The sequence below is a fragment of the Bufo gargarizans genome, chromosome 3, assembly GCF_014858855.1.
Source record: "Bufo gargarizans isolate SCDJY-AF-19 chromosome 3, ASM1485885v1, whole genome shotgun sequence".
NCBI classification, from domain to species: domain Eukaryota; kingdom Metazoa; phylum Chordata; class Amphibia; order Anura; family Bufonidae; genus Bufo; species Bufo gargarizans.
This window is the reverse complement of record NC_058082.1, coordinates 279,189,535-279,216,618: the sequence shown is the minus strand read 5'-3', so window position 1 is coordinate 279,216,618 and position 27,084 is coordinate 279,189,535. Positions and strand designations below refer to the sequence as shown.

General features: G+C 44.6%; 1 protein-coding gene across 1 annotated transcript in view; it reads left to right on the top strand.

Annotated features, from left to right (window-relative positions):
* Positions 1–10,296: 10,296 nt before the first annotated feature.
* The window catches only part of TEX14 (testis expressed 14, intercellular bridge forming factor), a 162,959-nt gene continuing 146,171 nt past the window's right edge, over positions 10,297–27,084 (top strand). Inside the window, exons 1-2 of the mRNA XM_044285605.1 lie at positions 10,297–10,435; positions 18,455–18,620. Of these exons, the coding sequence (XP_044141540.1) occupies positions 10,297–10,435; positions 18,455–18,620 (305 nt within the window). The remainder of the gene's footprint in view (positions 10,436–18,454; positions 18,621–27,084) is intronic.

The window sequence follows — 27,084 nt, the reverse complement described above, 5'->3', positions numbered from 1 at the left end:
CTCTGGTGCACTAACTCTGGTGCGAACACGGTCTGAAGGTGATGAAATCCAGCTCACAGCCAAGCTTCCACACAACCGCATAGCAGGACAACTAATGCAATGTGAACAAAGCAAGACTGTGAGCCACACTCATATCAGACCATGTGATGGAGGTCTCCAGGTGCAGAAGAATGTTCAATTGCCAAATAAAGGCACACATTCAATACATATAAAACAAAATCAAATTTTTGATTTTGTTTTATACATAATGCGATTTTAGTGCGTTTGTGTTGCGGTTTTTTGTTCATAGATGCGGTTTTTTGTGCTTTACGTTCTCATTCATATATTCAATCGATGGACCCCGATTAAAATGTTAAAAATTGCATAAATCAATATAAAACATGATAAACCTTAAAATATTTAAAATGCAGCATAAAATGGTAAAATAATGGAATTAGATGGATATAACAGGTAAATAGGTCAACGACAGTGTTGTTGGGTTGGCATGGAGGTGGTCAGATCTGGCTGGGGTCCCAAACCAGAGGGGGGGTCCCAGCGCCGATAAACGGCCAAGCTTGGGACCCGCCGTCGGGGATGGGGCCCAAGCCTTAACAGCTCCATGTCAGAATTCAGTCCGAACGGTAGTAAGGAACCGAATTCGTATATCTGCCTGGATTCTGCTCTGGACATCTTGTGGATTTAGTCACCTCCTCTCCAGTGTTGATTGATCCTCTCCAGTCCTACAAACATTAGGTTACCTGGATTACTATTATGTGTGTCTTTGTAATGTTTTGACAATGAGTGCTTCTCATACCCTTTTTTAATGTTCGAGATGTGTTCTCTAATTCTTGTTTTTAAAGGGCGTTTCGTACGTCCTATATATTGACGATTGCAGGGGCATTGGATCAAATAAATAACCCCTGTCGTGTTACAAGAAATACAATTGTCAATCTTCCATTTGTATTTATTCTGGGTAGAACAAATCTCTAGGGTTTTCCGTGGCAAATTATTAGATTTGCAGCCTATGCACCTTCCACATTTGTAGAAACCCTTCATCTTCATAAAAGAACCCAATGTATTGTCTTTGTGTATTTTTATTCGGGAGTGTTGGGGCTACTTTTAAACCCAAATTGGGGGCTTTAGTAAAAGTAATTTTGGGTGTGTGTGGCAGGAGGTGACCTATTGTTTTATCACTCAGTAAGTATGGCCAGTTGGACCTAATCATTTTTTGAATCCTTTTATAATTACTGTTAAAGGGAAGTACCAACCTAATATCCAAAAAAGAAGAATCATCTATCTGCAGCTTTTGTTTCTCTTTAAAAAATTCTTGTCTCTCCAATTGTCTTACATTATTTAGAGCCTCATCAATTGTTCCTACAGGATAATGTTTGTCCTTAAAATAGGATTGCATTTTAATGGCCTCTTCCTCAAATTTCCTTATCATCCGTACAATTACGTCTAAACTGTCCGGTGGGAACATTAATCAACCACCTTGGGAGATGACAGCTAGAAAATGGGATGAAGTTATTGGTGGCTGTGGGTTTTTGGAAGGTGCTGCATTTATAACTTCCCTCTGATGCTTCAATCGATAAATCTAGGTATTCCGTCTTGTTTTGAATATTTGAGGTAAAGATGAGACCTTTATCATTTATATTCAGACTCCTCAAAAATGCTTGCAATTTGATTTTGTCTTCTTTCCAAATAAAAATAACGTCATCAATATAGCGCCGCCATAGGACCAGGTCCCCCCCCAGCATGGGATCTATGGTGGTCGTCTCCCAATCAGCCAAAAATAGATTGGCATAGCTGGGGGCGAACCTAGTCCCCATGGCGGTGCCCTGTTGCTGCAGATAGTAGTCTCCCTCGAAATAAAAATAATTGTGCTGCAAAATATATTTGATGGCCTTCACTATAAAATCAATCTGAGTCTTTTGTAAAACTGCATCTGTAGTCAATTGCCTATATATGGCATCCAGTCCTTGTTGGTGATCAATCACCGTGTACAAGGACTGTATGTCCAATGTGCCCATTATCCAGCCAGGCTCCACCTTCATTTGTTCCAAAATCTCTATAATATGGGTGGTATCCTTCACATAAGATCGAGACTTCTTCACCAATGGTTGAAGGTGAGTGTCAATATACTTGGACAAATTTGAGGTAATGGAGCCTATGCCGGATACTATTGGACGTCCGGGTTTTTTTTCTAGATTTTTGTGGATTTTGGGCAAACAGTAGAAGGCGGGTAGTCTTCCCTGTGTGCCCAATATAAAATCCAATTCTCGTTGGAGAAGGACCTGATCTTGTAATCCTTTTTCACCCCCCCTCTGGTTTGGGACCCCAGCCAGATCTGACCACCTCCATGCCAACCCAACAACACTGTCGTTGACCTATTTACCTGTTATATCCATCTAGTTCCATTATTTTACCATTTTATGCTGCATTTTAAATATTTTAAGGTTTATCATGTTTTATATTGATTGTATGCAATTTTTAACATTTTAATCGGGGTCCATCGATTGAATATATGAATGAGAACGTAAAGCACAAAAAACCGCAACACAAACACACTAAAACCGCATTATGGCGGAAAATGGCTGTGGATACTCCAATTCTGGATTACTACAACCGGGGTTTATGTAGTACCCTATGGACGCCTATAAAAGAGGAGGTTAGCATTGCAGGAGTTACCACTGAAGAAGGGATTGGAATATCCCGAAACGCGTCTGGGCAACAGATACTCCGCACATACCTCCATAACAAGGACTTATTCCATGGCCATGCTTTAAAGATGAACTATTGAAAAACTGCTATTTCGTGACGATCGAACTGCCCTGACTATCTGAGCGAGCGCAGAGACCGGACGGAAGTCCCGCTTGGAGTATCGCGAGATTGGGCTGGATCGTCAGAGCCTGCAAGCCGTGAAGACGGAGCGGCGTCTCTAGCAGACCTCATAGCGTCCTAAAGGAATTCTAATATATCGCCATAGGAGGCAAGATTGTTGACGGCTTCCTCTGGATAGAGGTAAGACTTTAGCCGACACCAGCATCGGGCTATATGAATACATTACTAAACAGCCAAATATCGTGTGTTGCGGTATACGATATCAGAGACTCAGACCTTTTTATTTTCCACAGGAACTAAGTACAGCACATTGCGCCTTGATGCGCAGGACTCCAATTAGTGTCCTCTTACTTATAACTCTATTCACATTCTCACGCATTTGTCACTTTCAAGTTTATGATATTTATCATATTTTCTTATGATTAAGTTTGTATAACACCATTTTATTACTTCTTTTAGGTATTCACCCATTGGTTTCACTATTTGTACCTAGGGCACTATTGGGTTATTTAATCTATGCTGTATGAGCCACCTATATTTTATTGTACTAATATTTTATTGTACTAGTATTTATACGGTCGACCGTTGGAATCACAATTATATCGTTTTAATCTGAATGTATTTTATTATAATTTTTTTGCCATTTTAAATAGTGATTTTTAATTAATAAAATCTGAGTGTTGCCATAGAATTGAGTGCTCGCTTCCGTATTTTGCATTTAACTTATCGAATTGAGGTGGGGCGTCCTCAATTATCAGTTTGTAGCACCATACCACCCACTACCAGCAGTGAGCCACTCCATTCAATTAACCATACTGAGTTTTGTTTGGCAGTTAACCCTTGTTTTTTTTTCCAGGAAAAAATTGACTATATTGGAAAATTTTCCAAAAAATACAAATTCTTACATTTTATGTCCATTTGCCATGAAGTCTTGTGGAAGACCTAAAGGGTTAACAAAGTTTGTAAAAACAGTTTTGAATACCTTGAGGGGTGTAGTTTCTAGAATGGGGTCATTTTTGGATGGTATCTATTATGTAAGCCTCACAAAGTGACTTCAAACCTGAACTGGTCCATAAAAAGTGGGATTTGGAAAATTTCTGGTTTTTTTATTTTAATTTGCTTCTAAACTTCAAAGCTATGTAACATCCCCCAAAAATTAAATGTAATTCCCAAAATGCTACACACATGAAGTAGACATATGGGGAGTGTAAAGTCATCACAATTTTGGGGGGTATTACAGAAGTAGAGAAACTGAAACTTTGAAATTTGCTAATTTTTCCACATTTTTGGTAAATATGGTATTTTTTTTATGCAAAAAAAAAAATTCACTTTTTTGACCCAATTTTAGCAGTGTCATGAAGTACAATATGTGATGGAAAAACAGACTCAGAACGGCCTGGGTAAGTCAAAGCGTTTTAAAGTTATCAGCACTTAAAGTGACACTGGTCAGATTTGCAAAAAATGGCCAAGTCCTTAAGGTGAAATAGGGATGAGTCCTTAAGGGGTTAAAGAAGCTCTTCATTTAGGCATAAGGTTGTGACTACAGAGATATGATATTTGCTAAGAACTTGAAATACATATGATATGTTTCTATGCAGGCATCTGTCCCGATACCACAAATTCCCAGGGGCAAACTCCATTGTTTGTGGCTGCATTGCTTGGACTTCGAAAAATAGCTGAATTGCTTTTGAATTTTGGATCCAATCCTAACCAGTGAGTATTCTATAAATGGAACGGTTGTTATGGTTGTAGACAAATGAATGTAAAGTATAGGTGTTGGCTACATTAAAGGGGTTGTCCCATGCTATCCTATTAGGCATCATAGAGGGATTTCCGCATATATGACAGTATGGCAAGCTGTTCTGATGGACTCTACAGGTCCGCTTATCAAATGCACAGCCTTTACATGTAGCTGCTGTAAGGTTAATGTGGCCCATGTGGCTGTCTGGGGCTTCCCTTGGCAATAACACGAGATTGTGGGGAAAGAGAGAGATGGCTGAATCACATCAGCTTCTTTTTGAAAGGAGGTTGTTGTCATGAAACAATCCCTTTTAGGCTACATGCACACGAACGTTGTTTGTTTCCGTGTCTGTTCTGTTTTTTTTTGCGGATAGGATGCGGACCCATTCATTTCAATGGGTCCGCAAAAAACGCGGACAGCACACCGTATATCAGTTCCATTGCCACACAAAAAAAATTGGTGCATGTCCTATTTTTTTCTAGTTTGCAGACAAGGATATGCATTATTACAATGGATCAGCAAAAAAAAAAAAAAAAAACGGATGCCATACGGAACGTCATCCGCTTTTTTGGGGGGAAGGATCCACAATTTGCGGACCGCAAAACACATACGGTCGTGTGCATGTAGCCTAAAGGGCATCTGTCAGCAGATTTGTGTCTATGAAACTGACTGACCTGTTCCATGTGCACTTGGCATCTGAAGGCATCTGTGTTGGTTCCCATGCTGAGAAAAATGAGCCTCTAGGAGCAATGGGGGCGTTTCTGTTGCTCTTAGAGGCTCTGCCTTCTCTGCAACTGCTGCAACTGTGACACGACATCCTTATTCTGCAGGCCAATATGATTACGAGGATACCAAATTTTTTATTTTTTTATTTTATTACTTTAAAAAAATAAAAACCTTTGGAAAAAAAAGCTAATTTTTTTTTGCATTGCCATTTTTTTTTAAACTCGCTTTATTGAAAAATGGTAAGCAAGACATGTAACAGTACATTCAAGGAGTATTACAGTGAGCAAAGTCGTACAATGTTGTAAAGAAAATATTGCAAAAGTAAACAATCCGCATCATTACAGAAAGGAATAAACAGGACCCAATATCCATAGTACATCATGTTGACAGACGTCTTTAGGCAAAGCAATATAGTTCATACTGTGATTCATTTTAACCAATCAAGTCGCATCAGTAGAACCTGAGAACGCGCAGTTGGTCGGGTACACCCCTCAATCCTTTGAATGCAGATGGGCCGTCGTAGCAGTCAGATGGGAAGCACACCAAGGCCCCCATATTTTCTTGAATTTTTGAGGACAACCCCTGCGAGAGTAAATAATCCTCTTGAAGAGAATAATGTTATTAACCATGGTCTTCCATTGTCCAACCGTAGGAGGTCTGTCCGCCATCCATCTAAGGGCAATGGCTTTCCTAGCCATAAATAGGGTTTCCCTAATGAAGGTGAGGGTATAACGTGAGCGTGACTCATCTTCCACGATACCCAGAAGGCAAGATTTAGGACAAACCACCAGTGAGTCCGGGATCAGGGACGAGACTACGTCCACCACCTCTTTCCAAAACGACTGTATGTGACTACAATCCCACATTAGATGCTAGAAATCCGCACTCAACTGTGAACACCTATGGCACTCCGTATGCTGCCTCCTATCCATTTTAAAAAGCCTGGCTGGAGTCAAGTAGCACCTATTTAAAATGAAGAGCTGTGTCAATCTGTTATTGAGAGACGGAGATACAGCCACTGGAGCCTCCAGAGCCTCTCCCCATTCCTCATTCCTCAAAGTAGGTATATTCCCTCTCCATTTACGTTCCGCACCCAATGGAGAAGCTGAAATCTTAAGACAGAGTAAATGCGTATAAATGGCGGATATCAATCCCGTCGGGCCTTGGGTCCTGAAGACCCCTATCAGAGGATAGGCTGACACAGGCCTATTTAAATCCCTTAACTGGGCTTGGAGGGCATGTCTCAGTTGCAGATACCTGAAAAAGTGAGATCTCAGAACACCCGCTTTGGACTGCAGCTGGGAGAAAGAGAATAGGATACCCTTTTCATATAGATCCCTCAAATAGCATACCCCATATCCTCTCCAAACCACCTCCCATTCACTCTGCATTAGATGCGGAAACATCGGATTGTTCCACAATGGGATATCCTCCGGCAGATCCTTGTATTGCTGCAGCTTTGCAGCTCCCCACACCTGATGCGCCAATTTATGAATCGGGAGGAACGAGCCCGATACAGAAGATCGGCCCTCAAGTACAGGCCATAGGGTGGGGAGCTGCAAGAATTCCCGCAGATAGTATTCAGAGCTAGGAAGCACGTCCCGGGTCACCCATGGCACCAGATACCGCAACTGACCAGCAAGAAAATATAAATGCAAGTCCGGCAGAGCTGCTCCACCCTGATCCCAACTTCTCTGTAGAGATTTGACGGCCAACTTCCTTCTATTCCTACCCCAGATAAATGTCGCCATAAGGGAGTGTAACCTATCAAAGAATGCGCGTGGGACAGGCGTACAAGCGTGTTCTAATAAGTATAAGGCTTTGGGCTGAAGAACCATTTTGATCAAGTTTACGCGGCCCATCGTGGACAGCGGTAAAGTATTCCAAGATTTAAACTTGTCTATGAAGTATGACACCAGAGGAACTATGTTCAGCAAGTGGGAGGACTCTGGGACTTTAGTAATGATCACTCCTAAATATTTAAATCTGTCCACCACCATCAGATTCCGGTACACCGACGGCCAGTCTGAGGCCCATAAAGGCATAATGGCCGACTTGGCCCAGTTTATACATAGTCCGGAGAATGCACCAAACTGTTCAATAATGGTTATCGCTCTTGGTAAAGTGCATTCCACGGAATCCATGTACAAAATGAGGTCATCAGCATATAAACCCAGCCTATCCTCTCTGTTTCCCAACGTTATACCTCTATAGACATCATCCTGACGAATTCTCAGCGCCAGATGTTCGATGGCCACTGCAAATAACAAGGGAGAAAGGGGGCATCCCTGTCTGGTACCTCTGTATAGTCTAAATGTGGATGATAAGGAGCCATTAATCATTATGTTCGCAGACGGGGAGCTATATAGGATATTGACCCACTTGATAAACCCAGGACCAAAGCCGAAAAACTGCAGGACCTGTACTAAAAAGGGCCACTCGACGGAATCGAACGCTTTGGCGGTATCCAAGGCAGCCAAAGCCCATGACCTCCTATCCGCACAACCCAACTGAGCAATAACCTGTGCCCTACGTATATTACTAGAGGTAGATCTGCCTGGTATAAAACCTGATTGATCGTCATGTATGATAGTAGATATAACTCTATTCAGTCTATTCGCTAATAATTTAGTGAGAATGTTGTAATCTAAGTTAAACAGCGAAATAGGCCGGTATGACCCGCACTCTAGGGGTTCCTTGTCAGGTTTCAATAAGACTACAATGGAAGCCTCGTACAGTGTCTCCGGAAGGACACCACTGTTCAGAGACGCCTTGTACATGCGCAGGAGCTGCGGTGCCAAAATCTCCACATATTTAGAGTATACCTCCAATGGTATCCCGTCCGGCCCCGGGGCATTTCCTATATTTAACCCTGCGATCGCCTTACTCACTTCTTCCAGTGTGATCTCTCCATCTAGTATTTCCCTATCCGACTCAGATAACTGTGGGTGAGTTACTTCCTGCAGATAATTCTCCAATGACTGAGGAGAATACTCAGCATGGGAGCAGTAGAGGTCCTGGTAGAATTCCCTGAAACGGTCCAGGATACCCCCAGGGTCTGACACCACTACTCCATCCTTGTTCGCGATGCGGAGTATCGGTGGGGACATGTTATTCCTCCTTACTATCTGCGCCAGTACCTTACCCACTCTACTCCCTTGCTCAGGTCTGTTGTTGCAAGAAAAGCATGTTGCGATCGCCCTTCTCCTGTAGGTGGTTCATATAATTCCTACCTCTCAGCAACCAGTCCCTCCTATTCTCTTCCGTGGGATCTAAGACAAACGCACACTCTGCATTTCTGCACTGCATGCCCAACTCCTCCTCCTTGCGGCAAGTGGACTTCTTAATATACAAGATGGAGGATTTAAGACACCCACGCAGAAAGGCCTTCAAGGTGTCCCACAATAAGGCCGGGTCAGTATCAGCTGGGTGAGCCGTTAAGAAAGCGTGGAGTTGATCAGGCACCCTATCATTCAGAGACATCAGAGACAACCAAAATGGGTGTATACGCTGCTTGGGTGTTCGGATTGCCACGTAAGGGTCAGCGAGTGAGGCTATTACAGGTGCATGGTCAGATGGGCCTTGGAACCCATACCGGATCTCTCGTATTGCCATAAAGGTGCCAGGGGTGCCCAGGAGGTAGTGAATCCTAGACAGAGCTCCCCTAGATGGTGTAAAGCAAGAAAATTCTATCCTGTCTGGATATCTCTCTCTCCATATGTCCATCCATCCCAGCTCAGACAACAGGCACGCTAGAGCGGTTCTGTTTAAAGGCCGTCCAGGGTGACTAGTAGACGGGTTGCGAAATCTGTCTTTCGAGTCATCCAGGATCATATTAAGATCTCCCATGCCGAGAATCCCGGCCGTGGGGAACTGCGCTGCAAATCCCGCTGCTGCCTGAAGCAGTGATAGACTGGCCGGAGGAGGATTGTACATATTTAAAACCACATATGGCATGCCATTTATGTGGGCATAGACAAAAACAAATTTCCCCTCTGGGTCAATACTCGTGTGGTGCGGTTCCCATCTGACTGCTCGATGAATCAACAATGACACTCCTTTAGAATATGAGTTCCCATACGCACTTTCCACCCATTGAGCCCAGGGTTTCCGTACCCTCCCCCCGGTTTCAGTGGTGAGGTGCGTTTCCTGTAACCCCAGGATATGGGGAGCATAACTTCGGATATGTGAAAACACAGCCATGCGTTTCCTAGGCCCGCCCAGCCCTCTGACGTTCCAAGACATTACTCTAATGTCTGCCATAGTGAGCACCAGTTATTAAAGGAGGATTAAATGGCAGAGGAGATGTACATGGGTCATAACACACAGAAAGTGACTGTTATACATTTCAGAAAAACATAAGGCATACATTTAACCACCCAGTGGGTGAACCTGTAGAACATAAACATGCCCGTAGTAGCTAGTGGCCACGTACATTGGGGGACCTGCACGGTGTTTAGGGATGAAAACCCAGTGCAGGTAGAGTAGCGGACCCCCACCATTCACAGCAGAGCGAGCCGACTGTATAATCACTATCGACCCAATAGCATATATGTATGTATGAGATTAACCCTCAACGTCCCTGAGTCCAAATACAAATGGGGTAATACATTATCAAGCGAGGACACAGGTAAAATGAAGGAGTGAGAGCAAAGGACAGTCACGTCGCACATTCTGCTTAGCCTGCCATAAGTCCCCTGTTATTGATAGCAGAGCCTCATCCTTTTCCAAAATCATTTGGGAGGGGAGCGGCGAGGTCCTCCGCCTCGGCAGGTGTAGAGAAAAATTGCGATTTGTCACCATCGACGATCCTCAGACGCGCAGGGTACGCCATAGAATATTTTAGATTCATCTCGCGAAGTTGCCTTTTAATGGAGACGAAGGTGGCCCTCCTCTTCTGCAGGTCAGCGGAAAAGTCTGGGTATAAAGATATATTCGCCGAGCGCAGCGTAATGGCCTGTGCGACTCTGGCTTGCGCTAGGATAAGATCCCTGTCGCGCCAATTTAACATGCGGGCAAGTAGAGGCCTCAGCGGGGCACCCGGTGGCAGCGGCCTGGCCGGAACACGGTGCGCTCTTTCAACGGCGTATGCAGTGGAGAAAGCAGCGTTCGGGAATACCTCTTTGAACCACCCCTCCAGGAAGGCCGGTGGGTCAGTGCCCTCCGCCCGTTCTGGCATGCCGATAATGCGCACCTTATTGCGACGCGCGCGATTCTCCAAGTCATCACATTTCTGGCAGTACAGCTAGCTCCACGGAGGCCTCCACGGCGGCAATCCTCGCCGGTAAGGGAGTAGTCATATCCTCCAGGTCAGACACTCTGGTCTCGGTGAGTCTGACCCTCTCCCGCAGCTGCTGTACGTCATGCCGTAGTAGGCCCAAGTCCACCCTGACCTCCTCTATCTTCCCCGTCAGGGAGACCTGGCAACCAGTAATAGCCGCCATCAATTGCTGGTGGGAGGTCTGCAGGGTGAGTTCTGGTGCGGCCTCTGTGTCAGACGGGAGCTGCTGAGAGGACTGGCTCCGTGTGCTGGCTGCGCGGGATGGTGAGGAGGCCGCAGCGCCATGTTGGGAGTCCTGCCATGGCGAACACCTTAAGCCTCTCTGCCGCCATCTGTGCTTTGCTGGGACTCATGGTACACAACAGGTCTCGGTAGCAGGTTCAGATGTCCTCGCTGAGGGTAAAATCAACAGCCGGAAGGTTCAGGATGGCTCAGGATTGCTGGTGGGAGACGGAGCTGCTCTCAGATGCGACCGTCCATGACGGCAGTTGGCCACGCCCCCCCGCATTGGCATTTTTAGACCGCCATAATGTTTTTTTACATTTCCAGCCATAGATCTACATGAGGGCTTGATTTTTGCTGAACGAACTATAGTTTTTTTGGTACCATTTTTGGGGTATGTATGACTTTATGATCCCTGGTAGTCAATTTTTTGGGGCGCACAAGGTGACTAAAAAATGCTGAATAGCGTGTTTTTATTCCCTTCACTCCCTTTCCCCTTTTTATGACGTACTCCTCGCATACCATGTATAAAAAATATTTTTAGATTTTAATTGTTCAGACATTTTTAGACGCGGTGATACCTGTTTTGTATAGTTTACTAGCAGAAGGACCCAGCTTTGCACGGGTATATTTCATCTATTTCATTTAATGTTTGTGTGTGTCGTTAAAATATATCGACAGTATCCCCCATAACAGTGACATTAGCAGTACCCCGCCCCCTTGAAAGTGACCCCCACCCAGTGGCGACTCTAGGAACAATATATAGGGGGGGGGGGGGCAAAAACAAAATAAGTATATATAAATAAGATGACAAAATACGAGAGAATTGCGGTATGCAGGGATACATTTACAATAAAACAATTTACTTACAAAAGAAGCTATTCAGTCGTCTGCTGTGCCGTCCTCTGCTTGCTTCCGCGGATTATTTCCCCTTCTTTCTGTCTCTCGTCAGTGCTCAGGCACACTGTTATGGTGGATCTGTGGAAGACACACTGTTATGGGGGGCATCTGGGGATGACACATTATGCCTCTCATCACCCCCATATCAGGCCTTATGCCTCATTAGCCCCCATTATAAGCCCTCATGCCTCATTAGCCCCATTATTCCTCTTATTAGCCCCCATTATGCCTCTTATCACCCCCATATCAGCCCCCATGCCTCTCATTAGCCCCCATATCAGCCCTTATGCCTCATTAGCCCCCATTATAAGCCCTTATGCCTCATTAGCCCCATTATTCCTCTTATTAGCCCCCATATCAGCCCTTATGCCTCATTAGACCCCATTATAACCCATTATGCCTCTTATTAGCCCCCATATGCCTAATTAGCTCTCATATGCCTCATTAGCCCCCATTATAAGCCCTTATGCCTCATTAGCCCCATTATTCCTCTAATTAGCCCCATATGCCTCTTATTAGGCCCCATATGCCTCTCATTAGCCCCATATGCCTCTCATTAGCCCCCATATGCCTCTCATTAGCCCCCATGATGCCTCTCATTAGCCCCCATGATGCCTCTCATTAGCCCCATGATGCCTCTCATTAGCCCCCATGATGCCTCTCATTAGCCCCCATGATGCCTCTCATTAGCCCCCATGATGCCTCTTTAGCCCCCCATGATGCCTCTAATTAGCCGCCATATGCCTCTAATTAGCCCCATTAGGCCTCTAATTAGCCCCCATTAGGCCTTTCATGATTAGCCCCTATTATGCCCCCAACAGCCACATTTTTTCTAAAATAAAAAAAACACTTACCTCTCCTGCTCCTGGAGGCCGCCTGTAATTTTCTCTCTCCTCAGTCGACTGTGCGCTGAACTGGCACCGCACAGCATGAGGTCACAGAGCGCCCTCAAGCTGTGCGCAGCCCTGCACAGCCGACAGCCGAGGACCAGGAAGTGGTAAGTACAGAGCGTTTACCGCTTCCTGGTCCTTCGGTACTAATGAGCGCTTCCATAATGGAAGCGCTCATTAATATTCACCGGCCTGCTTTGGGGGAAATCAGCGGGGGGGCAAAGAATAACATAGGGGGGACAATTGCCCCCCTGTAGCGACACCACAACCCCACCCCTTAACACTGGCCCCCCACAGTGCCACGCCTCCTTAAAATGGGACCTTCACAGCAGCCCACCCCCTTAACTTTGACCTTCACAGCAGCCTGCCCCTTTAGCAGTGAGTTTCACAGCACCCCACCCCCTTGACAGTGATCTCCACAGGGGTCTGCCCCACAGCACCCACCCCTTAACACTTACCATAGGTTACAGTCCCCTTAACTGTGACCTCCACCATTCCTGGCCCCCTTAACAGAGACCTCCACAGGGACAGCTCCTTTAACAGTGACTGCCACTGTCCCCCTCTCTTTTAACAGTGACCTCACAGTACCCCGCTGCCTTAACAGTGACCTCACAGTACACCGCTGCCCCTTTAATAGTGGCCTCCACAGTACCCTGCTCCCTTAACAGTGACCTCCACAGTGGCCTGCCCCCTTAAAAATAACATCCACAGCACCCTTCCCTTTTAAAGTGACCTCCACAGCGGAAGAGCCCCTTTATTGGTGACCTCCACAGTACTCAGTCTCCTTTAACAGTGATTTCTACAATAACCTGCTGCCACTGCCAATACTGTGCCCGTTGTGCTCCCCAATGTCCCAGGTACTATACTGCTGAAAAAATAGTGACCCTAATGGACATAATTGGGGTAATTTATCAAACTGGTGCAAAGTAGAACCGGATTTCCAAAAGAGCTGTCAAATATGAAAGGTGGAATCTGATTGGCTGCTATGGGCAACTAACCCAGTTCTACTTTACACCAGTTTGATAAATTACCGCAAATGTTCCTATAGTGTCTACAGCAGTTATAATGTCCCCTAGAGTGCCCCCAGTAATAATAACACCCTATATTGTGCTCTAGGTAATAATCCCTGTATAGTGTCCCCAGAAATAATAGAATGGCCCTTACAGTGCCTCCCCAATAGAAAGGCCCCCACGCTGCCCCCCACACAGTAATTTCCCACAGTAATTTCCCCCACCCTGCCCCCCACACAGTAGTGTCCCCCACGCTGCCCTCACACAGTAGTATCCCCCACGCTGCCCCCACACAGTAGTGTCCCCCCATACTCCCCCCACACAGTAGTGTCCCCCACATTGCCCATATAGTAATTTCCCCCCCACATAGTAATCCCTCCAATAATAAATTGCCCCCCAATGTGCCACACAGTATACCACCATATTCCACCCCCACGTCCTCCTGTGTGCAACCGCCTCATGTCCCCCAAAGTTGGCACATAAAATAAAAATACATCCCCTCCCCCACATTATCCCACCATATTTTCCTCCCACACGTCCTCTGTCCTGTGTGCACCCAGGCCCCATCATGTCCCCCAAAGTTGGCACATGAAAGAAAAAATAAATGAAAAAACCCCCCCTAAAAGCTAGATACTTACCTGCGCTTGCTCGCAGAGTCCTGGCACAGGCTCGTGAGATGACATCATCGCGCACGCCTGCGCCAGGATTTCACTACTGCATAGGCTTCTGGCCTGAAGCCTATGGTGGTGATCGGCGGCGGGGCAGAGAACTATGCGCTCCGCTCCCTACCCCGCCGCAGTATGTGGGTGTCAGCGCTTCAGCAATGAGCGCTTCCATCTGTATTGATGGAAGCGCTCATTGCTTCTGGGACTGCTGGCACCTCCGTGAGAGCCGGCACCCGGGGTGGACTGCCCCCCCCCCCCCCCTCCTGGGCCAGATTAAAGTTTGCCAAACGACATCTAAAAAAGACTTTGCAGTTCTGGAATAACATCCTATGGACAGATGAGACCAAGATCAACTTGTTCCAGAGTGATGGGAAGAGAAGAGTATAGAGAAGGAAAGGAACTGCTCATGATCCTAAGCATACCACCTCATCAGTGAAGCATGGTGGTGGTAGTGTCATGGCGTGGGCATGTATGGCTGCCAATGGAACTGGTTCTCTTGTATTTATTGATGATGTGACTGCTGACAAAAGCAGCAGGATGAATTCTGAAGTGTTTCGGGCAATATTATATGCTCATATTCAGCCAAATGCTTCAGAACTCATTGGACGGTGCTTCACAGTGCAGATGGACAATGACTCAAAGCATACTGCAAAAGCAACCAAACGTTTTTTTAAGGGAAAGAAGTGGAATGTTATGCAATGGCCAAGTCAATCCCCTGACCTGAATCCGATTGAGCATGCATTTCACTTGCTGAGGACAAAACTAAAAGGGAAAATGCCCCAAGAACAAGCAGGAACTGAAGACAGTTGCAGTAGAGGCCTGGCAGAGCATCACCAGGGATGAAACCCAGCATCTGCTGATGTCTATGCGTTCCAGACTTCAGGCTGTAATTGACTGCAAAGGATTTGCAACCAAGTATTAAAGAGTGAAAGTTTTATTTATGATTATTATTCTGTTCCATTACTTTTGGTTCCTTAACAAGTGGGAGGCACATATGCAAACTGGTGTAATTCCTTCACTGTTCATCTGATTTGAATGTAAATATCCTCAAATTAAAGCTGACAGTCTGCAGGTAAAGCACACCTTGTTCGTATTATTTCAAATCCATTGTGATGGTGTATAGAACCAAAAATTTTAAAATTGTGTCCCAATATTTATGGACCTGACCATACATACATACATTCAGCTCATGTAAAATTGGGAAAGGGGGATGATTTGAATGTTTAATTTTTATTTTTTGACTTTTGACTTTTGACTTTTAGGGGTATTCCATTTACATTGTTATCCCCTATTCATAGGATTGGGGATAGCTATCAGATCGGTGGGGGTCCCAACGATCACAAGAACGGACACCCTGCAGCCCCCTGGAATGAATGGAGTGACTGGTTGGGCATATATGCGGCTGCTCCTTTCATTTCTATGTGAATTCCGTAGATAGCAGAGTACAGCGCTCAGCTATCGTTGTCAGTGCCATAGACAGTGAATGGGGCAGTTTTTACACATGCTTACTTCTGCTCCATTCATACAAGGAACTCGGGGACTCCTGCACTTGTTATTGCATTGATCACACATTTATTACCTACCCTGTGGATAGGTGATAAATTATAAATAACTGTTGTAATCCAGAGCTTTGGTAGGCATTTTGGGGGTCATTTATCAAACTGGTGTAAAGTAGAACTGGCTTATTTGCCCATAGCAACCAATCCGATTCTACCTTTCATTTTGGACAGTTCCTTTGTAAATTGAAAGGAGGAATCTGATTGGTTGCTATGGGCAACTAAGCCAGTTCTACTTTACACCAGTTTGATAAATGACCCCCTTTATCTTGATTTATGTGGAATCTTCCATATGTACTGAGGTATTTACCCTTGAAGCAACGCATTAAAGGGAGAATATCTCCATAGACATGAAATGCATTGCATTGCTCCAACCAGCTCTACACACTCTGGGATCAATTGATCAAAACTGGGAAACTGACTTAGTTGCCCATAGCCCCCAATCAGACACCACCTTCCATTTTCCAAATTAGCTGTCCAAAATAAAATGTGTAATCTGATTGGTTGCAATGGGCAACTAAGCCCGTTTTCCTTTTGTTACCCCTCTGTGCTCAGTGCTCTAGGGACTCCTTTTTGTAGGAGTAAAAATAGACTGGAGTATTTGAAACGCCTGTCTTTAAATTGCCTGGAATTTATGATCCCTCAAAAAACCAGCTAAGGCAACTTTCACACTGGCGTTTCTGGGTCCGCTTGTGAGATCCGTTTCAGGGCTCTTACAAGCAGCCCAAAACGGATCAGTTTAGCCCCAATGCATTCTGAATGGATAAGGATCTGTTCAGAATGCATCAGTTTTTCCTCCATTCCGCTCTGGAGGCGGACACCAAAACGCTGCTTGACGATGCGGAGCCAAACGGATCCGTCCTGACTTACAATGTAAGTCAATGGGGACGGATCCGTTTTCACTGACACAATATGGTGCAATTGAAAACTGATCCGCCTCCCATTGACTTTCAGTGTAAGTCAAAACTGATCCGTTTGCATTATCATGGTAATGCAAACAGATCCATTCTGAACGGATACAAGCGTTTGCATTATAGGTGCGGATCCATCTGTGCAGATACTAGACGGATCCGCACCTAACGCAGGTGTGAAAGTAGACTTAAATCATATTTGGTTTAAGTCTGACCTCTAGTGGTTGTTTTCTTGTAAGACATGTTCATATTCACTAAGACTTGTCTCATTGGTTTGCACGTGAAAAAAATGCGCATATGACTGGAAAAAAAGTTGCAACTCTGTCCCTTCCAAGGTAAAAAAAAAATAATGTTTCCCCTCAAAACATAATAGCATTTAGCATGTAGAGAAAGTTAATGCAAGGCACTTACTAATATATTGTTATTATCCATATTGCCTCCTTTGCTGGCTGGATTCATTTTTCCATCCATCACATTATGCACTGCTCGTTTCCATGGTTATGACCACCTTGCAGTCCAGCAGCGGTGGCCATACACTATAGAAAAAAGCACCAGCCTATGTGAGCTCCCGCGATCTCGGCCTCCAGAGAGGCCGTCACTTTTTTCTATAGTGTGCAAGCACGACCACCACTGCTGGATTACAGGGTGGTTGTAACCATGGAAACGAGCAGTGTATAATATAATGGAAAAATTAATCCAGCTAGGAAGCAATATAAACAATCACAATACATTAGTAAGTGCCTTGTATTAACTTTGTCTGCATGATATGCCAGTTGCTGAGGTGAGACAATTGCTTAAAGGGAACCTGTCATGTGGATATTTGATTATAATATAACTAATTATATACAATCATTAAGTACTAAAAAGTACCTTAGATGTATTCACGTACTGGTGTGACAGATGGTTACCTCATAATATACACACAAAGATGCCACATGCTAATGAGCTGATTCGAGTCTGGCGTGAGGTCATCGAGTTCAGCGTATATTTAATTCAGAGCTATAGCCACTCCCCTGCCCACCTGCTGCTGGTTCATATGGAAAATAACTGTCACTCAGCAGCAGGTGGGCGGGGAGAGTCAGGGGCTCATGAATATTCATGACTCATCATTATGAGCTGGAGCTTTTCAATACAAGATGTTGGCAGATTGACTGGGTCAATTAAAGAAAGTGACCCAGCATTTTGCTAAGAGAATCAGTCACTTATTTATGTTGCCCTTAGTTAGGACACCATAAAACTGGTGACAGGTTCCCTTTAAAAAAAATAAGACAGTCTGAAACAGCTTTATTACTCCTGAAAACAGGCATGGACACTATAGTAAATGTGCCCTCAACAACAGTCCTCAGGGCACACCTGCCGGTCATGATTGTAGAATATCCCACAATCCATAAGTCCTGATGTATTGACAATAATTATATCACCAATTTAATAGTAAGGAGATCCTGAAATTATGATCCAAGGTCCCGTTCATATGACTTTTTTTGCAGGCAGAGTTTGGATGTCCTTTCTTGGTGCAGTTGCGGCCATAGACCATGGCTATCCATTGAAGACAGCTTTTTGGCGTGGAATATGCAGCAAATTCAGTCTGCAAAAACTCTTCCTCAGCTCATTGTTTTCAGTAGTAGAGTAGAGAGTAGTCTAGTGATTGATCTGCCTCCATCCCTGGGGCTGCTTTTCTGTAGCGTTCACATAAGCACAGGTGTATAACATTTCCTCCTTTGTATATTTGCAGCCGATGCTTGGATTGGAGCACTCCAGTCCACGCTGCAGCATTTTCTTGTGACCAGTGGATTATGGGTAAGCTCATTGATGCAGGAGGCGACTTGCGACTCCATGATCAGACATCCAAACGACCATATGACTGGGCACGCATGGCTGGAAAAGATGAAAGTGCTCAGGTTAGTCACGTGAACAGACTTTGGTTTTATAGGGGCTACACCTGTATTTGAGAGCATGCCATATTGATCATATATGTTTTATTCTAGTCATGTAGTGCTCAGTGTTACAGGTGAATGAATAACATTGATTAACCCATGATAATGGCTAGTGTTGAGCAAATCGACCTTCAGATCATTGATCCAAAGTTGATTCAGTGAAACACTTCGATTTTAACGCTGTCTCCGTACAGCATTAAAATGTATTGGCTTTGTGGAGCCAAACTTAATTTTTTAAATTTGATCTTGATTTTTAATAAATGCTGTACAGAGAAAGACCGGTATCAAACAGCATGAAAACCGAAGTGTTTGAACCAATCAACTTCAGATCTCTGATGCGAAGCTCGATTCACTCAAGCCTAATAATGGCACATGACATGTCCTTGAAGCTGGAAAATGGGCTAGTGATGGCTAGATGATCGTCAATGGCAGGTGTTGTGGGGTGTTCCTCCATATGCAGTGTTTAGTGGTCCAGTTAAAGGGGTTGTCTCACCTGCTCATTTCAGTCCTCGATGCACGGTTCCCGGGGCACTTCCCGAGCTGTAGTGGGGGCTGTGCCTATGCTTTGAGTGATGCAGCAGGCAAGCGGTGCTTGGTTAATATAATCCCACCCTTGCCTGTACGTGCACACTCCTGAGGCTGCTAGTGTATCAGAATCACTAGCAGTCTCAGTGGAACAGACCCTGTACAGATCGTGACAACCAATGATAAGAAGTTGCCGGGATCTGTTTCTTAGAGATGGCCGGGAACTGGAGCTAATGCGCATGCACGCAGCCCCTTGTGCGCGCATTCGCTCACTCCATCAATTCCCGGCCACCAGAAAGGCCGGCTTTTTTTCTTTCTGTGCTCAATTGCAGCGGTGGCCGTAACCCCTAGAAACGAGCAGTCTACAAAGAGGAAGAAGAAAGAAGATAGTGGGGACCAGAGACATTACTGCTCATGAAACTACATTAGTAGGTTACTTTACTCAGTCATATAAAGATAATAAATATAACTTGATGAGGTGAGACAACCCCTTTAAAGAGAAGTGGTGAAGTGGTCATGGTCAAGGTATCAGAAAGCCCTATTCATTTGAACATAGGCCTAGAGTTTCTCTATATGTAGTTATGGACATGTTGATGTATAATAGTCCTTTTTCTAATGTTATTACAGATGATTGAATTTATTGATCGCTGTACTGCTCGCATGCAAGCTTTAATTCACTTTTATCCTTTGAAGCCCTTGAAGATTGACTCATCTTGTGACCTTATTAATAGTGCATCATTAATTGAGCGATTTTCATCGAGGTATGCCCACCTTATGAATTCACTTGTAGCCCTGTGCACACGTTGCGGACATTTTGCATTCTGGTCACTGCAGTGTTTGAGTACAGATATTGTATGCTGGGGTAGCAGAACAGCTGGGTTTAACAAGGTCCAGACCAGCAATTGTCACACTAGTGGGCAAGTATATACTGTAAATGGGGCTGCCATATTGACTGCTTTAGAGTACGGCTACACAGCGATATGTGTCTCAGCAAAGTCACACAATTTTTTTTTGTAATGGTCAAGAGTGTCGCAATGCAACATGACATGACAGGGGTTTTTGCGACTGTCGCAGTCGCAACATATGGCATTGTGACACCATTGACTATCATTACGAAAAAGTTGCGCAACACATGTTGCCATGAAGCTGTAGCTTTTTTGTAGCGCGACACAGGAACAATATTTTAACATTTTAATAGTTTGGCCATTTTAACATTTATGTTATTTTCATATGTCACATTTTTTTTTAATTTTTTTTTATACTTCACAGTAACCTTTAGGAACTGCAACCTACCTATATGGCTTTACAGGCAGTTAACCATGACAGTCCTGGGAACCTTCAGAAGGCCCCAGGCTGTCATGGTAACCAATCTGATCCCCACAATTTTGATGCAGGTGCTCTGATAGGAAGGCAAAGAGAGCCACCTCCCTCTGCCTAACCCCTCAGATGCAGCAATCGCTTTTGACCATAGCATCTGAAGGGTTAAGTGACTGGGTTTGGCATCATTGCAGCCTGGCACCTGCTGTATTACATAGCCAGCACCCAGCACATATGGAGCGGGATCAGCGCGGCTGCTTTCTACATACAACCCCTTAAGCATAATGACATACATGCACGTGATTATGCGTTAAGGGATTAAAGGGAGTCTGTTAGCTAAAGTAGGTAGGTAGAGGCTGGGGACAGCAGGACAAACATACCTTTTGTGGAGCTTTTCTCATCAGTAGTGTGAATATAACGTTTTATTCTGTTAGATTCTGCTCTTACAAGTGCCCAGGGTGAAGTGCTCTCTCAACTGAGCTGCTTCATTGTCCCTCTGTGCTCTGAGTGACTGTTATGGCATCCACCCAGGAGACCACTACAACCACCAGTCAGCAGCTCAGTGCAGTGAGCATGTGACAGTGAAGCTCCGCCTTCTAGGCACTTGCAGGAGCAGAATAAAAACTCCACAATAGGTATGTTTGTATTGACCTCCTCAAATCCTACCTAGTGTTGTCAGCACTTTTGCATGGTCAAAACTGCTGACAGACTTTTTTTGATAAAAAAAAAAATTACGTTATCCTACTGGTTGCCAATACAGTTAGTTCCTGTTGCAATTGGCCTTTCATTGTGAAAAAACAAAACAAAAAACATTATGAGCTTGATTTATGAAAATGGTTTTGTCTATATTATGGAGTAAAATGCAACTTTTCTGTCGTACGTAAGAAAATTTATCAATAGTCTGCAACAAGCCAAAGTTATTTTTTGCCTTAAGTGAAATCAACTTCAGAAATCCAGCTATCTTTGGTTGTTTCTGGGTTTTTGGTCTTGGTGGTTTTGGCATGGGATTGTCTCAAAAAATTGTCTCAACTGCGCTCTGCTCCAGACCTGACGTAGCTGTGGCGGTTGAAAATAAGTCAGAATACAATAGTTTGGCGGTGCTTGATTCTCATACTGTCTGCTACTTTCATAATTTTGGAGCACAGACCTTTACATAAATAGAAAATTTGAAGACCAACTTCAAAATGTCCCCTGTTGATAAATCAGAGCCTATATGTCTGAATTGTAAAAGTCCATCATAAAATGATCATTATTATTTCAGTACAACTTGAATTTACACAAAAGCAAAAGATTGACTTATAGCATTAAAGAGGTTGTCCCATTTCCATGTTTCCATGGCTAAGATGGGCTTCAGTGCCAGCCAGAGAAGGTGGTCTTATGAAAGCAGCCCATGCCCAGCTGTCACGGTGGGGAGTGGGGGGGGAAACTCCCCACCGTACAATGTCTCCAAGTACTAAGCCATAGGCAGGGAAAAGGGAGCTGGTCACCTCCTAAAGCTTCCCTAAAATAGCCCTAGTCTCCTGGCTGTATGAGCCGCCTTTAATGGTAAGGGGGCTCATACCCACGAACCTAGAAGTCTAGGAATCCCTGCATTGCCCTCAACATTGTGACAGGGCAGGGCACCACAGATGAAAGGCATCTCCAGCGGCCCTGTAGCTGACAGGGAGAAAGACAATGCAGCAACTGCACGGCAGGTAAGAACACAATGGAACATCAAACACTTACCTGCTGCAGCAAAGATGGAATAACCACACCAAAACAACCTGGACCCCCATGCGGACACCGAAGCAAGGTGGCTCCAGTCAAGGCTGCTAACGTCTTTAGGTTCACCCCTCCGGGAAACCAATGGGACCCCCTTTCGGAGGTAACACACACAAGGGAGACGTCTTGCACACATGCAGGGACAAACACCAACAACATCTCAGACATGCAACCACAAACAAGACGTACAACAAAACTCCAACTCAAACCCACACCATAAATTACACACCAGGAGGGGAAGGAAGACAAGGAGGAAACACTCAGGGTGACATCGCTAATAAACTTGGTGTCAAACTTGGATGGCCCTCATATCTCATCCAAGGCAGACAAACCAAACTTATCTCAGTCTCCAAGCCAGAATATATAAAGGAGACCTGAGACCACACGCAACTCACGACTTTGCTCCAGCCAGTGAATTAACCCCACACACACCACACAGCAGGGAGACACTACTTAAAGGGGAATTGCACACACAAGCAAAAGGCAACAGGTTGCCGCAGACAACAGCATGCGTGGCCAGCAAGTCACGGTGCACACAGCAAAACCCGTGACACTGCCACAACATGCCAAAACAGCAACATGTTGCCACCGGCAACAGCGAGCGTGGCAACAGTGTCACGGCGTACACCATAGGCCGTGACACCAGCACTCCATTGTTTCTGTAATTCCCCTAGCAGTGCATTCACCAGTATGGGATTTAGGAAAACAGTGGTGCACCAGCTGTAACTCCGACCAAGGTGGCCAATACATAGTCCTGTCTTGCGGGATGGGGGCTACCCATTTAACCCTTTCTACCCAGGAAGCTTTTTCGCCTTTGTGTTCTATTTTTGCGCTCTTTGCTTTCCCAGAGCCATAACTTTTTTTATTTCTCCATTCACATAGCTGTATGAGGGCTTGTTTTTTTGCAGGAAAAATTGTACTTTCTAATGCCACCATTTAAAATTGCATAGAATAGAATGTAGTGGGAAGTGGAAACAAACTGTAATTTTGCCACAGTTTTCAGTTAAAACTTTTTTTGTTGTAATCTTTTGTAGTTGTGTGTGGACCTGTTCAAGGGCTTTTTTTTTATAGCGGTGTGATCTGTAGTTTTCATATTTTTTACTTTTTTTATTCTTATTTTGGGGCAAGGTGGGGTGATTTGAACTTTTCTATTTTAAAATTTTTAAAAACTTTATTATTATTATTATTATTATTATTATTATTTTTTACACTTTTTTATAGTTCCCATAGCTATTCTCATAGAGTCCGAAGCGGGTGCCATCTTTAAAGACCCAATATTTGACGTCCCTTTATGTCACATGTTGGGAAAAGGTTAAACATGTGATATGTGTTCAATCCATAAGTCCTGGATGATGCTGGCTAATAGTGACACACGCTTTGTTCCATCCATTTTCACTGCATGATGCTGGCCCATTGTGGCACGCATAGTTTTCCTTCTATTGTCTCTGGTTTAGGCCTCCCCATTGTGACACGCGCAGTGTACCATTCCTTATCCCTGGATGATATTCCTCCATTGTGATATGTGCAGTTTTCCATCCATTGTCACTGGATGATGCTGGTCCATTGGATACGCTCAGTGTTCCATCCATTATTCGAGGATAGAGCTTGTCCATTGTGACATGCACAGTGTTCCATCCATTATTCCTGGATGATGCTGGTCCATTGTGACATGCACAGTGTTCCATCCATTATTCCTGGATGATGCTGGTCCATTGTGACATGCACAGTGTTCCATCCATTATTCCTGGATGATGCTGGTCCATTGTGACACGTGCAGTGTTCCATCCATTATCCCTGGATGATGCTGGTCCATTGTGACACGTGCAGTGTTCCAGCCATTATTCCTGGATGATGCTGGTCCATTGTGACACGTGCAGTGTTCCATCTATTATCCCTGGATGATGCTGGTCCATTGTGACACGTGCAGTGTTCCAGCCATTATCCCTGGATGATGCTGGTCCATTGTGACACGTGCATTGTTCCATCCATTATTCTTGGATGACGCTGGTCCATTGTGACACGTGCAGTGTTCCATCTATTATCTCTGGATGATGCTGGTCCATTGTGACACGCACAGTGTTCCATCCATTATTCTTGGATGACGCTGGTCCATTGTGACACGCACAGTGTTCCATCCATTATTCTTGGATGACGCTAGCCCATTGTGACAGGCGCAGATTTCCATCCATTATTCCTGGATGATACTTGCATATTATGACACGCAAAGTTTTTTATCCCTTATTCCTGGATGATGCTGGCCCATTGTGACACGTGCAGTGTTCCATCCATTATTCCTGGATGATGCTGGTCCATTTTGACACGTGCAGTGTTCCATCCATTATTCCTGGATGATGCTTGCCATTGTGACACGTGCAGTGTTCCATCCATTATTCCTGGATGATGCTTGCCATTGTGACACGTGCAGTGTTCCATCCATTATTCCTGGATGATGCTTGCCATTGTGACACGTGCAGTGTTCCATCCATTATTCCTGGATGACGCTTGCCATTGTGACATGCACAAATGACCTTAAAAAACTTAAAATTGTAATTAAAATACAATTTTAACATTTTAATTTCATCTCAAGTAAAATGTTTGCCAAAATGAAATGGAAAATTCAATTCCTTCATTTGAATTTTCTTTTCCAACTCCAGTATGGGTCATATGTGGCGAAAGTGAATGTAGAAATAAATAGCCTTTTTCATTTTAAATTTCCACTTTGTCAATTTATTCTCCTCTTACTATAGTGGGTTTTTCATGTCAAAATCATGAAACAAATGAAAACACCAAGAAGAATATGAAAATGGTAGATTGAGATTTCTTTTGCATCTCTTGCAGGCATTTTCCCTGCCAAAGGTCAAATATAAAGGAAAGCCTATTGGAATTTTCATTTTAACATTGTGCTAACATTAAAATTCATGTAAGGGCTCTTTCACACCAGTTTTATCCTAATGCATTCTGAATGGAGTGAAATCCGTTCAGGATGCATCAGCATGTCTTCAGTTCAGGAACGGAACGTTTTGTGGCCGGAGAAAATACCGCAGCATGCTGCGCTTTTTGCTCCGGCCAAAAATCCTGAAGACTTGCCGCAAGGCCGGATCCGGAATGAATGCCCATTGAAAGGCATTGATCCGGATCCGGCCTTAAGCTAAACGTCGTTTCGGCGCATTGCCGGATCCGACGTTTAGCTTTTTCTGAATGGTTACCATGGCTGCCGGGACGCTAAAGTCCTGGCAGCCATGGTAAAGTGTAGTGGGGAGCAGCATACTTGCCGTCCTTGCGGCTCCCGGGGCGCTCCAGAGTGACGTCAGGGCGCCCCAAGCACATGGATCACGTAATCGCATGGCATGTCATCCACGCGCATGAGGCGCCCTGACGTCACTCTGGAGCGCCCCAGTAGCCGCACGGATGGTAAGTATACCGCTCCCCCGCTCCCTGCACCTACTATGGCAACCAGGACTTTAATAGCGTCCTGGATGCCATAGTAACACTGAAAGCATTTTGAAGACGGATCCGTCTTCAAATGCTTTCAGTACACTTGCGTTTTTCCGGATCCGGCGTGTAATTCCGGCAAGTGGAGTACACGCCGGATCCGGACAACGCAAGTGTGAAAGAGGCCTAAGTGACCTATGGTGTTATTTAATTCTTGCCTGAGCAGACAGTGACGCTGTATAGTCACTAGAGGGCGCTGTGCTTTTACACATTTCCAACAGTAACACACAGCTGCTGATCAGATCAAGTTTACAATTCCAATAGATTGCGCTGTGACAGTAAAAGCTCAGTACTGTGCCGAATGCATAGGATAAGATTATGAATCTAATAGATGGCGCCCTCTTTTTGAGGAGTGAATTATACTATGATTATATCATCAACTCTGCTGCCCTGTTAACCCCCTATATGCCTTAATCGCCAGCATCTATGGGGTTCATCCGCTCTGCCATAATTGAGTTAGGACATGGTGGCCGTTGTTCCAGAAAAATGCCCGGAAGCTTAAAAAGTCGCAAATTATGGTACACAAATGGCGTGCGCCATAATCTGTGACTTTTTTTTTTACATCAGTATAGTGGCATAAAACAATTAGTAAATGTTCTCCATTGTGTCTGTGTGACCCAAAATCGGGGTGCATCCTTGGTATTACTGTGCTGATTGGTGGGAGACCTAGAGTTCAGACCCCATGATCAGTATTGATGGCCTACAAAAGCGCTCAGCAACCTTCGGCATTCCAGCTGCTGTGAAACTACAACTCCCAGCATGCACATTTACTCAGCTGTTCTTGTAACTCCCATAGATGTGGGAATTGTAGTTGCAGAACAGTTGGAGCTCTGAAGGTTGCTGATCCCCAGCCTACGATATTGATATATGCCAGTGCACAATACAGTTCTGTGTGGTGCAGTCTTCATATGTGTGAAAATAAACAGGTGAGGGTCCGTTCTTTTGTAAGTCTGCACCAGCAAAATCCACAGGAAATCATGCCACTAAATTAAAATCCGCACCACAGTGCAATTTGTGCAGTGAATTTTAGTCATAACATGTGGTTGAGACCCCTTAAAATCGTGTCCACTTTGCTGGCACGTAAACTCTGTGGACCTGCCACCACATACTTGTGTGCAGCAAATCTACAACGTTTATGTCCAACGTGACATGATGTACCCTAATATTTCCATATAGCTATAGGGTGGGCCCCAGAACCAGTTTTTCTGGTGGGCCCTAGGCACCACAGTCCGACACTGGCCCCAGGTGAATTCACCTGGTTTCTGGAGCTCCTGCACTCAATTGTATCTGCGTCCACTGGACGCAAATACAGTTGGGCATCCGGCAGCGCCGG